The 16,266-nt window shown below is 33.3% G+C and overlaps 1 protein-coding gene across 1 annotated transcript in view; it reads left to right on the plus strand.

Annotated features, from left to right (window-relative positions):
* LOC148956693 (gamma-aminobutyric acid receptor subunit rho-3-like) overlaps positions 1 to 16,266 on the plus strand; it is a 98,167-nt gene that overhangs the window by 42,290 nt on the left and 39,611 nt on the right. The window contains exon 4 of the mRNA XM_089086790.1: positions 8,180 to 8,385. Coding sequence (XP_088942916.1) covers positions 8,180 to 8,385 — 206 coding nt within the window. The remainder of the gene's footprint in view (positions 1 to 8,179; positions 8,386 to 16,266) is intronic.

Genomic DNA, 16,266 nt, shown 5'->3' on the forward strand with positions numbered 1-16,266 from the left:
AGATGGTAATATCGCTTCCAGAAGCTGCTGAACTCAAGTCGAAACATCACTTCCACTCAAACGTCCCCCACCCCCAATAATAACGCCACTGCACTCCAGCCAAGCCACCCTATCCTTAACTCAGTACTAACGAGTCAACAAACCCCATACAGCAACGTAAATGTTCACCCTCCCTCAGTACAAGAGATCAAAGAGGCAATCAAGAAGTTGAGGAATCGCAAGGCGCTAGGCACGGATTCTATTCCAAAGAAGTCTACAAAACTGCTTCTATTTTTGCTGAGAAACTAAAGACGCTCTTTTGCTCAATCTGGTCTCAGGAACGGTTTCCCTAGAAATGGCAAGACTCAGTTATACTGCCTGTCTTCAAGAAAGGTAACCGCACTGAATGGAAAATTACGGAGGGATCTCACTTATGAGCATTGTAGCAAAGATCTTTGCAATGATTCTGCTTAACCGATTCCGCTATGTCCATAACAAAAGAACCCGCCCTAACCAAACTGTTTTCTGAGCTGGCATGGGCTGTATTGACCAACTCTTCACCTTGAGGCAGATTTTTGAACATAGAGCCAAGCATCAACAAATCACCGTCGCTTTCTTTATTGACTTCCTCACGGCTTTCGATTCAGTCATCGGGGGAAGAATTTGGATGGCAATGGAAGAGGACTGTGTCCCACCTAAGAGTATACGACTCATTCAGGCTTACTATCAACACACACAAGCCTGCATCAAGGTGGACGGAGAAATTTCTCCGCTATTTGATATCGACTTCGGTGTGAGGCAATGGTGTGTACTCTCTCCCAAACTATTCAATTTTGTTGTCGATCAGGTAATGAAAAAAGCAATTCTAAACTTCGAAGGAGTCGAGGTTAGTCCTTATTTCAGTATTAATGATCTGGATTATACTGATGATGCTGCTTTTCTTAGAAAATCCGTTGGCGAAGCCCAGAAAAGGCTTCTGAAAGTCTCCAAAGTTGCAGCCTCAGTGGGGCTCAAGATTAATTTTGACAAGACTAAAGCTATGTCTAATACCCCAGATATAAACTCTACCCCTATAACCCTTAACCATAGGAAGATTGAGGTTGTTCATAAATTCAAGTATCTCGAATCATACAATAACATTAACAGCGGATGTAGCGAAGAAATCCAATGCCGCATTGCATTAGCTTCCGTTGTCTTTGCACAGCTGTGGAAGCCGCTACGGAAAAAGAAGGAAATCCCCCAGAAAAAATTCTTATTTACGTTGCCCTTGTCTGGTCATTCTTACTGTACGGCTGTAAGACATAGCCCTTAAAAGTCAAAGAGGCACACGCCCTCAACACGTTTGAACACAGATGCCTGAGGAGCATATTGGGGCTACTATTCAGTGACCAAATCCCAAATACGATCATCCACCAACAATGTGACCAGAAGTATGTTATCACATCTATCATTCGATGCCACCGCCTGTCCGGGTTTGGCTATGTTTGCCGAACTCCAGCCGAGACTTTCTACATTCCTCTGTCTACAATTAGCCATGTCTTGATGCAACCTACTGCAATATACTTAATAACGAAAAATATAGTGTTGGTTTGCAGCCTACGCTGCAAACCAGTACCTGATTGGAGGAAACGACATGGAGGACAAGCCACATTTTGGCTTAACACAGTCAAATCTGACCTCAAGCCAATTGGTGGTTTCCAGAGACGTGGTCACAGATGGGACCCTTCATGGCTTGAAATTGTCGCTCCATTAACCCAAGACCGTAACCTCTGTAATTCATCAGTCTTCAAGATTCTGTTGCCAGGGAGAGCTACATAGGTTGTGTCCTGATCCAAGTGCCAGTAAGTAAGTAATGTGACAGTTTTTGTCAATATATTTCTAAGAACAGTTCATTAGCATCGACTTGTTAGTTCAGTTGACTAGCACATCATTCCTTCAGCCTTAGTAGTTCCCAGTTCAAATCCCACACCACTCAAACATTTCTGAAATCATTGGAAAATGCTTATCGAACATCTTAGATCATTACATAATCTGTTTCAGAATAGCACCAAGAAAGGTAAAACCGTCTTGTCCGGGTTTGTTCAGAGTTCAGTGAGCCTCAAGAGTACCGTAGGTAACTGGCCTTGGTATAGTTCATTAATCTTCAAGAGCACCTTATGGGATGACCTTGACAAGCGAGGAGCTGCTTACTCTCTGTAAAAAGGTGTACTGAGGCAAGAAAATTTATTATTTCATACCTACTGATCAGTTGCGACAATTATATTTCATAGGTGGTGGTTTTGTTTATTTTTAGTTTAGTTTGTTTTTTATCACTCTTTTTCTTGTGTTGACTTGCATACAAGCAAAATATCCTTTTTTCTCTACCGGTCACAGTCTCATTTGCCGTTTTTTCGTTTTTTCCGTTTTTCGTTTTTCGTTTGTTTTCATCGAATTGTTTAACTCTTTGTTGATTTTTTCTCATGGCTGGCAAGTTCGACTTAAGATCTTTCATTTGTCAACTGTACGGGCACAAATTAGCCGCTTCCGTCAATTATTATTTTTCTTTCGTTAAAAAACATACAAAATCAACAAATGTTCCTAAAAACTGCAAGAAAGAATCAGTGTCTCCGAAATCTTTTAAAATAAATGCCCATTTTGGCATTGAAAACTAGTCAAAATTAAAAAAAACAAATTAAGTCTAAAGGCTTTAAATCACGTAATCTCTGAGCAAAAACAAAGACGTTTTAAATTGTCCAAAGAAATAAATTTTTTTGAAAACCTTTTAAGGAATTACCTTCCATCTGACTTTTTTCTGAGAATGAAGGAAATGGCCGTTATATTTTTTGCCCGGATTTTTATTTGGTAAAGGTTCATTTGGATAACAAGTTTAATAGACTTTTATTTTAGCAGTTCCAGGATTCGGATTTTTTTTTATCCTTGTTTTTGTCTAGGTCCTGCCATTAAGAACTTGTCATCTAAACCTCTCAATAGTCAACAGGAAGCAGCTTTGTCGAAGGGTTTTAAGTTCTGTTTTCCAACACCGATCTCTTATTCAAAAATATTTTCCAAGGTGGAGTCAGGGTTTATGGCTCCTATTAATAAAGTTGAGGCTCCTCAGAACTTAGAGCCGAGATCTTAGGGAAACTAAACACTTTTAATATGAGCAAAAAATTGGAAAATATATTAAACAGAAAATGACATTAACATACTTTCGGATTTGAAAAAGGATAAGGTCCTTACTATCACCAAAGCGGATAAAGGCAACACTATTGCAATTATGAACAATGTTGATTATGATCGTCAAATGAAAACCATTATTTCTAACACCATTACTTAAAAAAACTGGATTTTGTTCGTACAGATAAATATGTAAAGCCGACAAGAAAGGAATTGGAGTAACTGAAAAACAATTTACACATTACCCCACAATTTTATAATAAATTTTTCCAAGAGGTTTTCTTCACCCAAGATCTATGATCTACCCAAGATTCATAAGACTGGTGCCCCCTTCCGTCCCATTGTGTCAACTTTTCCATTGCCTGCTTTGAATTTAGGTAAGTGGTTGTCTGTGTTATTGCGTCCTTTTTGGGGAACACAGAAATCATCTTTAAAAATTCGATTGATCTCACCAATAAATTACGAAATTTTGTATTGGAAGAGAATTCAATTCTCTGCACTTTTGACATTGTTTCCATATATTGAAGTTGTGACGTAAAAAGTGAGAGGACATATTAAAGAGTAAACTACAAAAACATTTTGATTAAATACAAGATTTGACCTTGACTAGATTGGATATTGAAGTCATTATGAAACTAGTTATCCTGGTAAATGAATATTCTTTTTATTTTGGTTTTAGAGGGGAGTTTTAAAGGCAGGTTTTTTTGTTTACCCATGGGAGAATCCCTCTCTCATTTGTAGGCAAATCATTTCATAGATTCTACTGAAACATCCACTATACACAGTTTCAGAATCATCCCTTGTTTCTTGGGTAGATTCATGGATGATGTAGTCTACATTTAGAAACACTGTTTTAATTCCTTAGACCATTTCTGTAATAATTTAAGTAGTTTTGATAACAATATTAAATTTACAGTGGAGTGTAAGAAAAATGACAAGCTGTCTTTTGTTAATATTATATTAATTAAAATCAGTCAATCATCATCAATCATTTTATTAATATAAAACACTATTAGAGATCTCCATTTAGTTTTCTCGATACATAGAAAGCCTAAAAACAATGAAAATATTTAAATTTTCATTAGTGCCACCCTGTGTCGGTGAGACGAGGGGATATGATTTCATTAGTAGATACTCCAGTAGTATCACCGTAGGCACTTCTGTGACGCCAATAGGGAAATTAGCATAGGGAAATTAACAAGTGGAGTTCCTAACCCCTTTCACCTCTTCCTAGCTGGCCTAGCTTTCTAGCTTTCTAGCTACGGTAGAAACGTTTTTCCGGAAATCAAAACTCGTGTAAAATAGCTCTCGGATATTTCGTCCAAAACATCTCCACATGCAAAATTAGTTGGCAAAGAGAATGTAAGGCAATTAAAAGAATTTTGCATTCGATTTCTGTCAAATCCCCCCAGTGTAAAATTTTCACTGGAAAATTTAACCCTCTCCCCTCGACCCCCCAAAAATATTCCAATGGAAATCCACCCCTTGCACAGAATCTCCCTAGAAAATGTCTGTATACCTCCCAATAACAATACTGTACGTAAACAATGGGCAGTTTTCATAGCTTATAGACTTCACCCCACGGAATCTGGGGGGTCATTTTTCCTCTAAGGTCATATTTATTTGATCTTTAAACTATAGCCTACTGAACAAAATGGCTCTCCCAAAATCTTGATCAGATAGCTTTGGAAAATAAATGGGCGTAAGAGCGGGGCAGTTGCCCTCCAATCTTTTCTGTCACTTAAAATTTTCCGATTTTTGATTTTCCGTTAAAATTATGACTCTCCCGATTTTCTAGGACCCTTATTTCTATACGATCACCTCTAGAAAAAAAAGAAAACCAGAAAAAAAACAAATAAACACGCATCCGTGATCTGTTTTCTAGCAAAAATTACAAAATTTCACATTTTGTATATAGGAACTTGAAACTTCTACAATAGGGTTTCCAGCTACGCTGAATCTGATGGTGTGATTTTTACCCAGATTCTTTGATCTTTATGGATATTTTCTTTCTATTTGAAAAATCAGGCAAATTTTCTCAGGCTCTTAACTTTTGATGCCTAGAACTAAACTTAGTGCATTTTATATATTTGGAATCAGTGTAATAAGCTGATTCCATATATAAATTTTAACCAAAATCAACCAGGAGTTTTAGTGGCTGGTACCCCAGATTATACCTTGGAAAGGCTAGGCAGAGGTTTGATGTGGAAAACAGTCAGAAATTAAATTTTTTAAGGGCATTTCCAACTGGAAATAAGGGACAGTTTTAAAACCTATTTAAATTGAAATTATTTTTGAAATGAGGGGGCCTGTCTCTTCCTTAACTCCTTGCTCTTTACTCTGAAGTTTGACTTTTTATTCAAACTATTTAAGAACATTTACAAGGGTACTAGGGTAATTGAATTGGAAAAGAAGGTTTTTCAAGGCTCTAAATTTTTGTGGCTTAGTGATCGAGTCGGGGGTAGTCCCCCTCATATATAGAATAACTTTAATTCCTTTTAATTTTAAGTTTGCTCTTTACTCTTAGTGGAAAAATATTTTTATTAGTTTAGTTAAATTTTATGAAACGTTATAGTTTTTGAAAACAATTTTTTCACAAACGCAGAAAAACGGTCAAGATTTCAATGCTCTCTGTCTAGTTTTTGATGGGTGGTAAAGCTTAGAGACCAGCAATTATTTAAAAAGTAATGAAAACAGTTTGTCAAGTAAAGTCAAGTAAACATAAAAATAAAAAAATTAAAGTAATTACAAAAATAAACCATGTCGTTATTTCAACGTGGTTATCAATTACCGATATATTTGGGCTAATTTCTTCAAAATCAGTGATTATTAAAACTTAAGCTCTTTCGAAGTAGTTTGTTCAAAGTAAAACATTAAAGCTAAGATTAAGAAAATCAAATAAGAACTTCTTGTGCTGGGCGTTATTGAGAAAGGTTTTAAGTGTTGAACGTTACTCAATAATATTGATATTTTTAATTTAATTCTGAGTGCCAAAAACCAATATATTAGATGACCTTATACTATACTTCATAACTATAAAAATTAAAGATTTTTCGAAGTGAACAACTAGATCAATACAATAACAACTGTTAAAAAAAAGAAATAATAATAAGAAACAAAAAAATGTATCTGTTCTGAGGGAAAATAAAAAATTAAATAATTTTTACTGAAATGCCTTCAGATATCAGCTCATGGGTAGCCTACTAATGCATACTAAATTTGACAGTGTTTTTTTCTTATCGACATTGCCCCCTTTTTGAGTTGTTTTCCTTCTTTTTTTTTCTATAATTATGCGAACCGTCTTATGCACTAATAACTTGGAATTTACTAATGACTTGGGATCTTTAAATTTGAAACAAATACACATTTAGAATCACCATTAAAAACTTATTCATTTATCTAATGTTGTCAGTATTTTGGTCCGTATGCTTTTGCAATTGACAAGGATCGCTATTTACTTAGCATTCATCACTATGAAGAATTTTATTTTTTACTCCAACCAAATCATATAGAAAATCATTTATGGAAAAATGAAAAGGGGTCATTCAGTCACAAAGTAGAGCTTAAATTATCCCTATTAAGGATCAAAACCTATTGACAGGCAGCCAAATATGGGTTAATACACTCTTTTACCTGGTTTTCGCCTACTCTGCTCTCTTTACTTTGATTTCCTTATAATTATTTTATAGTCCCGGTTTTCCAGGGGCCATGGCCCCCTGTCTCTCCCTCCTGTGGATGCCCATGAGAGCTTCGTAACTTAAATTTTTATTCTTGTTTTGTTTATTTGCAAGCTCAAAATTATTTGAATTATTCTTGTCTTCGTGACTTGAGTCTTTATTCGGTTTGTTTTTTAGTTATTTTTCCGTAGCAAAATTGGAATAGACCTTTATAAACTAGCTTGAAATAGGTAACCCAATATCCTTATTATCTTTTGGGTCCCTGATTCTCAAAATGTTTATCCACTATATTTTTCTTTAATTGGCACAAAAATTGGTGAAATAAATCAAACATTCAAGTGATTATAAATTTACCAAACACAATTTAATATTTATAGACTGGGACCTGCTCAGGATGAGCTGTGATTCTAAGCACTTATCTATATACGCTTTTCATTTACCAGTCACAATAAAACTGTAGATTCCATCTAATAATATATAAAAACTTTATTTCCAGAGTTTAACAGCTCCCCTCACCGAATTGGTATGAAGAGTATAGGCATAAGGACAGAAATTAATAACAGAAGAAAAACAAGATATTTTGTGAAATTTAGCGTTAGTTAAAAGAAACTTGGATGAAAATATTGAAATATGACTTCTTATTTTGAAACTGATATCGGTATTATGTAATTTGCTGTTACAACTGATATAGTGTTATTTGATTATTGCCCTGACACCTACCGTATATCACTTTTAAATTCTAATAGAATCACAGTTTTCAGTAATTTCGCATCTTCACTAATTAGACCAGCCCTCCTAGGGGGCTGAAACCGGGGTAGTAGTTAGATAATTACGGGACCCAAAAGCTTTTGAAATACACATAGCAGCTTGACAAAACCAATGGATAAAACAGACGAGACCCTTTGTATTAGTTAGGGCAACTACGACTACATTCAAGAAAAATAGGTCTTCTAGAAAACAATATAAATACCCTATGATTTTAAATTCTTGGTACTTGGAGGGGAAAGGGGGGTAAGGTAGCCCCTTCCCCCTACCAGTATCAAAGTGCTGGTAGCACATCAAAATAAAATTTCACCAAGTTTTCTTCAAGTCCTATTGTAACAGTTTTGGTAAGTAATTATAGCCACAAGTACTCTGTGTAAATTAGTCATGCTTTTACATGACTTTTTTTCTGGATACCGAAACTACAAATCAATACCTTCGATTTCAGATACCTTTAAACTCTTAAATACTGAAATTAGCTAAATTTAATCCCAACATAGGACACAAAGGGGTACAATCCGTGAATCGAAGAACAATCTTCAGCTTTATCACAAAAATAGTTTGCATGCATAATAAGCAAACATAGTTTGTGTTTGTGTTTTCAGGAGATTACGATTTCTTTCTACATGAGGCTTGTGTGGCTGGACCGCAGGCTGAAGTCAAAAACCAGTCGTCCAATAAGGGTTCCAAAAGGAGTACTACACTGTTTATGGCTACCAGATATATACTTCATGGAGGCAAAATCTACTGGAGAACCTGAAGCATCGGTATTCCACGTAGATCCTGATGGGAAAATAATTTGGAGCAGACTGTAAGAAAGCACTTCTTTTTAAGATATCTCCTCTTGTGGTTTTGCGATATACATCCCTATAAGATTAATCAAACACACTGTGCAAGTTATGTCCTGCGGGCATATATGATTTTTATGGAAGGGATGCTCGTAAAAACTTCAGAGAGGGCTCATTAGAATAGAAATGAAAAGTTCTAGTTCAATTTTTAAGAGTCAAAAGTGATCAGAGGGCAACTAGCACCACCCCATGTCATTTTTCCCAAAAGCTACCCAATATAAATTTTCGGATAGCCATTTTTGTAAATAGTTCAAAGGTCAGATAACAAAAACTCCGGTTTCGACACAAGCCCCTCAGGGCCCGGGGGCAGGCATTGTAAATTATTTAATGGTGCCGTACATGGTTCTCATGAAAGGGATGCTAGTGTAAACTTCAGAGAGGGCTCATTTGATTGGAAATTGAAAGTTCTAGTTCATTTTCTCAGATTCAAAAGAGATCGGAAAGCAAATAGCCCCTCCACACTCTTTTGTTCACCAAACCAATTCGATAAAAAGTTCGAGATGACAACATCAGATATTAATACTCCTGGGTAAAAAGTATTCCAGGGCCCGAGGACAGATATTAAGTTTTGCCCTGAGGACATATATGGTTCTTATAGAAGGAATGCTCGTATAAACTTCAGAGAGGGCTCATTTGATTGAAAATGGATTGTTCTAGTTCACTTTTAAAAGGTCAAAAAAGATCAAGGACAATTAGCGCCCCAACGCCCTTTTTCCACTTGATAATGTGATGAACAGCAGAGAAAAACAATGAAAAAAGCGTGTTTGCGTACCTGCAAATCAAAATTATCGGATATTGGTGGTTCGAAATGAAGCTTGTATGCCTGTTTTCAGGATTAATTCAAAAAAGTTCTTAAAAAGAAGTTTATCAAAGAAAACTGAAGGCCATTTGAAACTTAAGATCAGCAGATACAAAAAACTGCTAAAATTTAAACTGAAAACGACCAGAAATTACTATTCAAGAATAAATGAAATTCAAAGCGAACAGAAATTAAATAAACAATCTCAGAAAAAAACGAAAAAAACGGAAAAAACAAATAATTCAAACAAACAAACAATAGATACTAATGTAAATGAATAAATGAATCTTAAAACGAGTGAAAGTTAAATTGGATATGCTAATCAACGTTGAAACGAAAAAAAATCATTACAAACAAGTTTCTGGGTATTGCCTTCTTCTCACAATATAAAAGTATAAAACTTACTGCGTCATTGGCACTTTATTATACAAGCGGTAGTGAAGAAAAGAAACTATTTATTAAACACAAAAGTACATTGTGTCTTCTGGATAAGAGTACTGTACGTTCCCTGGCTCATTTCCAGAGTACTTTTGACGCTGATGAGCTATATCAGAGTGAGTACCCCCTTGCCTGTTAAAGCAATTACCTTTCGAAATTTGATGGCTTTTAGACGGATGTGCTTATTTTACTCAAGAGCTTTAAGACAGAATGTAGTTCTTCAGTCCTATGTTATAATTCTATAGAGGCCATATGAATTACTGAAACTTATCATGGCAATGCTATTTTGATAGCTTTTAGACATGGTATAGTTCTTCGGTCTAAAGTTGTATTTCTATGACTGCTATGGGAATCAGGGAACCATATCAGGTCCATGTACTTTTGACAGTTTTTAGACGGGTGTTGTTCTTCACACAGTTTTGTTTTTAACTATCAATGCTTTTAAAAATATGTTTTTTGGAAAAGATTTTTAAATTAGTTGATTGTTTTTGGGGTAGGTGTGGTTCTTCACACTCTTTGCACTGGTTTTGTTTTAACAAACACAACTTAAAGACAATAGGGATTTTTTTTTTTTCAAGACAGTGCAGTTTAAATCGGTGAATATTTCGGCCCTATGTCCAAGGGCCGTCTTCAGCACAACATTAAAGAATATATATATATATATATATATATATATATATATATATATATATATATATATATATATATATATATATATATATATATATATATATATATATATATATATATATATATATATATATATATATATATATATATATATATATATATATATATATATTTTTGTGTGTGTGTATATATATATATATATATATATATATATATATATATATATATATATATATATATATATATATATATATATATATATATATATATATATATATATATATATATATATATATATATATATATATATATATATATATATATATATATAAACAACTCACATTAAAATACGAAGTTTAAAACTAAAAGTGCTTTTTAAAAACCTTTAAAACAGCCCCAGTATCCTTACTTCAACGAAGTCAACCAGGAATGATAAATAAAATGATGAGAGAAGATTAATTCATTCATTCAAACAAAATAAAATGAAATTATTAACTGCAAGTATTCAAAGCTAATCTTGCTTTTTTAGCAGCTATTCTTAAAGGCCTTTTTGTAATGGGTTCAATACTATTGTCAATTGGTTTAATAAAATATTTTGTCAGATCATTTTTAATGAAATTTGAGTGTAAAGAATTCAGTGAATATTCTTCTAAGTCCCTATTTAAGGAAATATTTTTATTTATTTTGAGCCTAATTTCGATTGGCTCAAAAAAATTTTTTGTTTGAAAACCTGTCCACTGTTGATTTTTCTCAAGTTGTTAGATTAGAAAGGAATTTGTTTCGCCATGATTTTCACTTGTCAAAGGAACGACTTTATACAAAATTGGAAAAATTGAGAGAGGAATCTTCGATGGGAAACCGTATTTTTTCTCCAAGATTCACTCCTGGACCCGCTATTGTTAACCTTTTCTTCTAGAACATTTGAAACCCAGGAAATCGAAACACTGGAAAAAGGTCCAAAATTCTCTTTTCTGCCGAAACAGGTTCCCGTGGCGGATATAGTCTCCTCTTTAGAGTCCGCTTTGCATAAATACTACCAATCTGTTTCAAACCCTGATTAAGTTAGGTCTTGTCTCATAAATACCTTTATAATAGCCAAAAAAGGCTAAGTCTCCTAACACTTTCACACAAAAAAATTTGCACGACATAAAAATATTATCTAACTTCCACAAACTCCCATCTATTATAATAACCAAAGCAGACAAAAGCCACTCAATCGTTGTCATGGATAAGACAGACTATGCCAACAAAATCGTTTCACTTTTAAAAGACACAAGTACATATAAACCGATCACTCTTGATTCTACTGATCAATTTACTAATAATATTATAAATGAATTATAACAGCTAAAACAGAATGGTAAAATCACACCACAATTATACAAAAATTTGACCCCCGTGGTAGTTTCTGTCCAAAATTTTACGGCTTACCAAAACTGCATAAATAAGGTATTCCCCTAAGACCTATCGTAGCATATACTAAAGCCAATTCGGCAGATTTGGTTAAAAAGCTTAATAACACAAGTATTTCAGAAAACACAATAGTTTGTAGTTTTGATATTGTTTTCATGTACACAAATAGAGATGTGGCTACTTCTGAGCAATTATTAAAAACCAAAATAGAAGAAAATTATCACTTAATCGAAGACTCAGCGACAGGGATTGATGGTGAAGTTTTATTTAATCTTGTTAAAATCTCTCTCTGTGTGTTTATGTCTTATCCAGTCTTGTGTGCAAGATGGATGGAATTCCCTTGTAAACTTTATCATTTGATAAAAATCTTACAAAACTCTGTATGAATTGACTGTGCAATCAATAGATCACGATTCACAACTATTTGAATATGGAATAACAAATTCAATGTTTTCCAAAAATCATGGTTTAATTGTTTTGGACTTGTCAGGCACTCAAGATATGAGTGTTTTTATAAGTGGGAACTTACTTTTAGAGTGCACATCCATTGAAGCTTTGACTGAAAGTATCACATTAATATCACTGAGTCAATTTTATCCCAATTGGTAGATCAACCCCGACGATACTGTTCCAGTACACCTGACACGATGAATACAAATTAAATAATTGATATATTTAACTTGGACTCGTTCATTTCCATTAGCAGTCCGTCAAATATGAGAAATACTTGTCACTGGCTATGCCTGTTTCAAACTAGGAAAAGTATTGAGCTTTTCAATGCTTTTGGTCTTCCATATACATTCCAAACCCCTCATATCAGCACCTATATTGAAAGCAAGGGGATATCTAGTGTTCAAAACCAGAATAATGTACAAGATTTGACAACCAAAAGCTGTGGATTTCATGCACGGTTGCATTTCGTTTTCCGATATCGTGGATATACACACAAGGAATTTATCAAAATTTACCTGGAGAATCATCGCCTGAACGATTTCATTGTGGAAAATACCCTCTCCTATCTGGATAATATTGATTTCAGAACTCTAAGAATAAAATATTCAAATCATATTTGTAAAATTTTGTTTATTTACATATATATATATATATATATATATATATATATATATATATATATATATATATATATATATATATATATATATATATATATATATATATATATATATATATATATATATATATATATATATATATATATATATATATATATATATATATATATATATATATATATATTTTTTTTTTTTTTTTTTTTTTTTTTTTTTTTTTTTTTTTTTTTTTTTTTTTTTTTTTTATATATATATATATATATATATATATATATATATATATATATATATATATATATATATATATATATATATATATATATATATATATATATATATATATATATATATATATATGCAAAAAAAGTCTTTTTCGTTTTCTTTAAATTTCTTCTTCTACATGTAGGTATTCATCGTAGTCAACAACAACTAGTGGTGGTAGATCGTAAGCATACACCTTGTATTGGTCATGTGGGGAAAAGTCAGTATCACATTTAATGCAATACAACGTAGTTTCAGTTTTATCATATCTCTTTGGGAAGTCAATGGTACTTATTCTATTCATATTGTAAGATTCAAGGGTTTCAATTTGTTGAATCGATGTAATGTCACAAACAAAATTCTCAAAGGAAGAATTGCTCTTTGTATCAGCCAAATAAAAATCTCAAGGGTTATAATCATAATTATCAATGTCTTCACAACGATGACACAGAAACCGTACTCTCTTGTTGTTTCGACAATTGAATCGTGGACCAAATTTTTCTTCCCAAAACAATTTAAATCCATGACAATACCATTCTCTTACAATTAAACTAAATGTTCGTTGAGAGGTTTCTCAATCATACCTGGATAGGTATTTTTCCACTGATCACATTTATCATAGTGATAGTTTGAGCACAGGAAACCTCTAACTTGAGAATCACAAACTTCTCCAAGACATGGAGAAGTTTACTTCTATGGAGTTTACATCTAGAGAGAGAGAGAGAGAGAGAGAGAGAGAGAGAGAGAGAGAGAGAGAGAGAGAGAGAGAGAGAGAGAGAGAGAGAGAGAGAGTGAGAGAGACACAAGGTGTCTTACTTCAAAATCAATTGAAACATGCTTGGGATTTTTTTTAAATTGTCGACTAATTTGCTGTTCTTATAAACCAATCATTCAGATAGACTTTTAAATAAACTTAGAATGTTTAGGTAGTGTTCAATAGCAAATCCACAATATAATTTTGATTTGTTTCGATTAGTATGTCAGTAAATTGTGCGAATGCATTTCACCCACAACGTAAAAGGTTCATACAAATATTCAAAGATGGAGATTCGTTTTTCATGATATTGTCAAGCATTCTTTGAAAGAATATTTTCTTTCGTAATGATAACTTTTGAAACTGGTCATTTCGATTCAAACATATTTCCAAAGTCACAAGATTCTGGATGATTTTTTTTCTCAAATCCATCCATATTTTTGGTTCTTGACACTCGCACTTTCAATTATAAACTGAAATAACTCATATAAAAAGTTATTTTTTTTCTATTTTTAAGCACATTTTCATCGCCTATTGGTTCCCTAGGGAGAGGATTTTACGGTAAACTAAAAATTTTTAACCAGGAATAAATCACTATAAAACATTTTTATTGTCAGAAATATAATAATAAAATAATACATATTCACTCTCTTTTCACAAGACGTTCCAGTCCATTGTCCTCTGTGTCTTTCTTGATTCCATTTAATCCAACTTGTAGTCTGGTTATACATAAGGTCCACTTTACCTGCAAAGCATAATTGTTCTTCTAACTTAAATTTACTCAAAGATATGACATATCTAGAGAACATATCTTCCCACTAAAATGTTATCCGACAATCCTATGCAATTTCCACTTCTATATTTGGCACTCTCGTCTTTATATGATAATTGTCAACTCCTTCGAATTGCAGTAGTTTAAAACCACTCATTTTGAATAATAGAAGGTGTTTCGGACTTTAATCGATGCAAGATAGTCAAGTGTCAATTGGGAAGTGTGATACTAACTCTCTATCAAGTTTCTTATATCTACACTCAAGGCCGGAGTAAAAGCGTCAACGCCTAAAATCAAACCACAATCACAACCGCTTCTAAAAGCAATTTACTAACTTAACAAACTTTCCAGAAAATATATTTTTTAAAGAATTGGTAACTAAAAACAAAATCAGTGTGAAGAGTGTGAAGAACGAGACTCACCCCAAAAACAATAAACTAATTAAAAAAACTTTTCCAAAAAATATATTCTTTAAAAGCATTGATAGTTAAGAACATACCAGCTTAAAGAACAACGCCAATTTAAAAAGCTACTTTGCCTTAAAAGTGGATAGACTTGATATGGTTCACTGATACCTATATAAGTTATAGAAATATAACTTAGGACTGAAGAACCACGCCCTTTCTAAAAGCTATCAAAAGAAAATTGCTATGATACGGTTCAATAATTTCTATGGCTTCTATAGAAATATAATATAGGACTGAAGAGCCACATTCTGTCTAAAAGCTCTTGAGTAAAAGAACCATACCCGTCTTAAAGCTATTTAAAGTGCCGAAAGGATATTGCTTTAACAATGAAGGGGCCACTCCCTCTGATAGAGCTCATTGGCCTCAAAAGCATCTTGGAAAGGTTCCAAAGAACTTAAAGTATTCTTATCCAGAAGACACAATCTACTCACTGTACTCGTTTAATTTAAAACCATTACGCAATACAATATAAACAAAAACACACATCACAGTAAATGTAATATACAAGTGGGAAAAGTCCTATACCCTTCTGTGAACATTTTTGACAGAGACCTCAAACCACGCAAGCTTTATGACCCGGCCTTTGCGCAAGTGCAATGACAAATGTTTCTGATGGAAACCAAAGTAGCAACTGAAACTATGGCTCTGACGTATATACTTCTGCTGACGTATTACTCTGACGGTTTGTCGACTTGCATAATTATGTGCTCTGAAATGTGAGTCACGTTTGGAGAAACAAGTAGATACCTATCTTATTCTTCCGTACTAACCACGTGGTTTATGGTTTTCTCACTGAGAATGAAAAAACAGAATTTTTGTCACATGAAAAAACAGGAATTTTCTCATATTTATGGTTGTTTCTTGGACGGTTATGTGTGTCGGTCAATTTATTTGATGTTTTTCTCAGATGTCACTAGTAATTTATGTCTGTTTTATGGTTTTTGTCATTGAAAATGGAAAAACAGGAACTTTTTCACTTTGATGGATGTTTTTATGTTTTTTGTCAGTGAGAATGGAAAAATAGTATTTTCCTCACTTTGATGGATGTTTTCTGGATTATTGAGTCTAACGAGGACAGAGTCAATGTGACTTCTTTCAAGATCTGGTTTTGTCGTTGTTGTTACTTTTTGTTTTGTTATGTTTTGTTATGTTATGTTATGTTAATGTCTTTGATGTATTTCCAAGAGAATTGTTTCCGGGGCAAAGTTTATTAATATCTTTGGAGTTCGACCAGTAGAAT

This window comes from Artemia sp. Qi Xiang Cuo, chromosome 1 (genome assembly GCF_049724085.1).
Source record: "Artemia sp. Qi Xiang Cuo chromosome 1, ASM4972408v1, whole genome shotgun sequence".
Lineage (NCBI taxonomy): Eukaryota > Metazoa > Arthropoda > Branchiopoda > Anostraca > Artemiidae > Artemia > Artemia sp. Qi Xiang Cuo.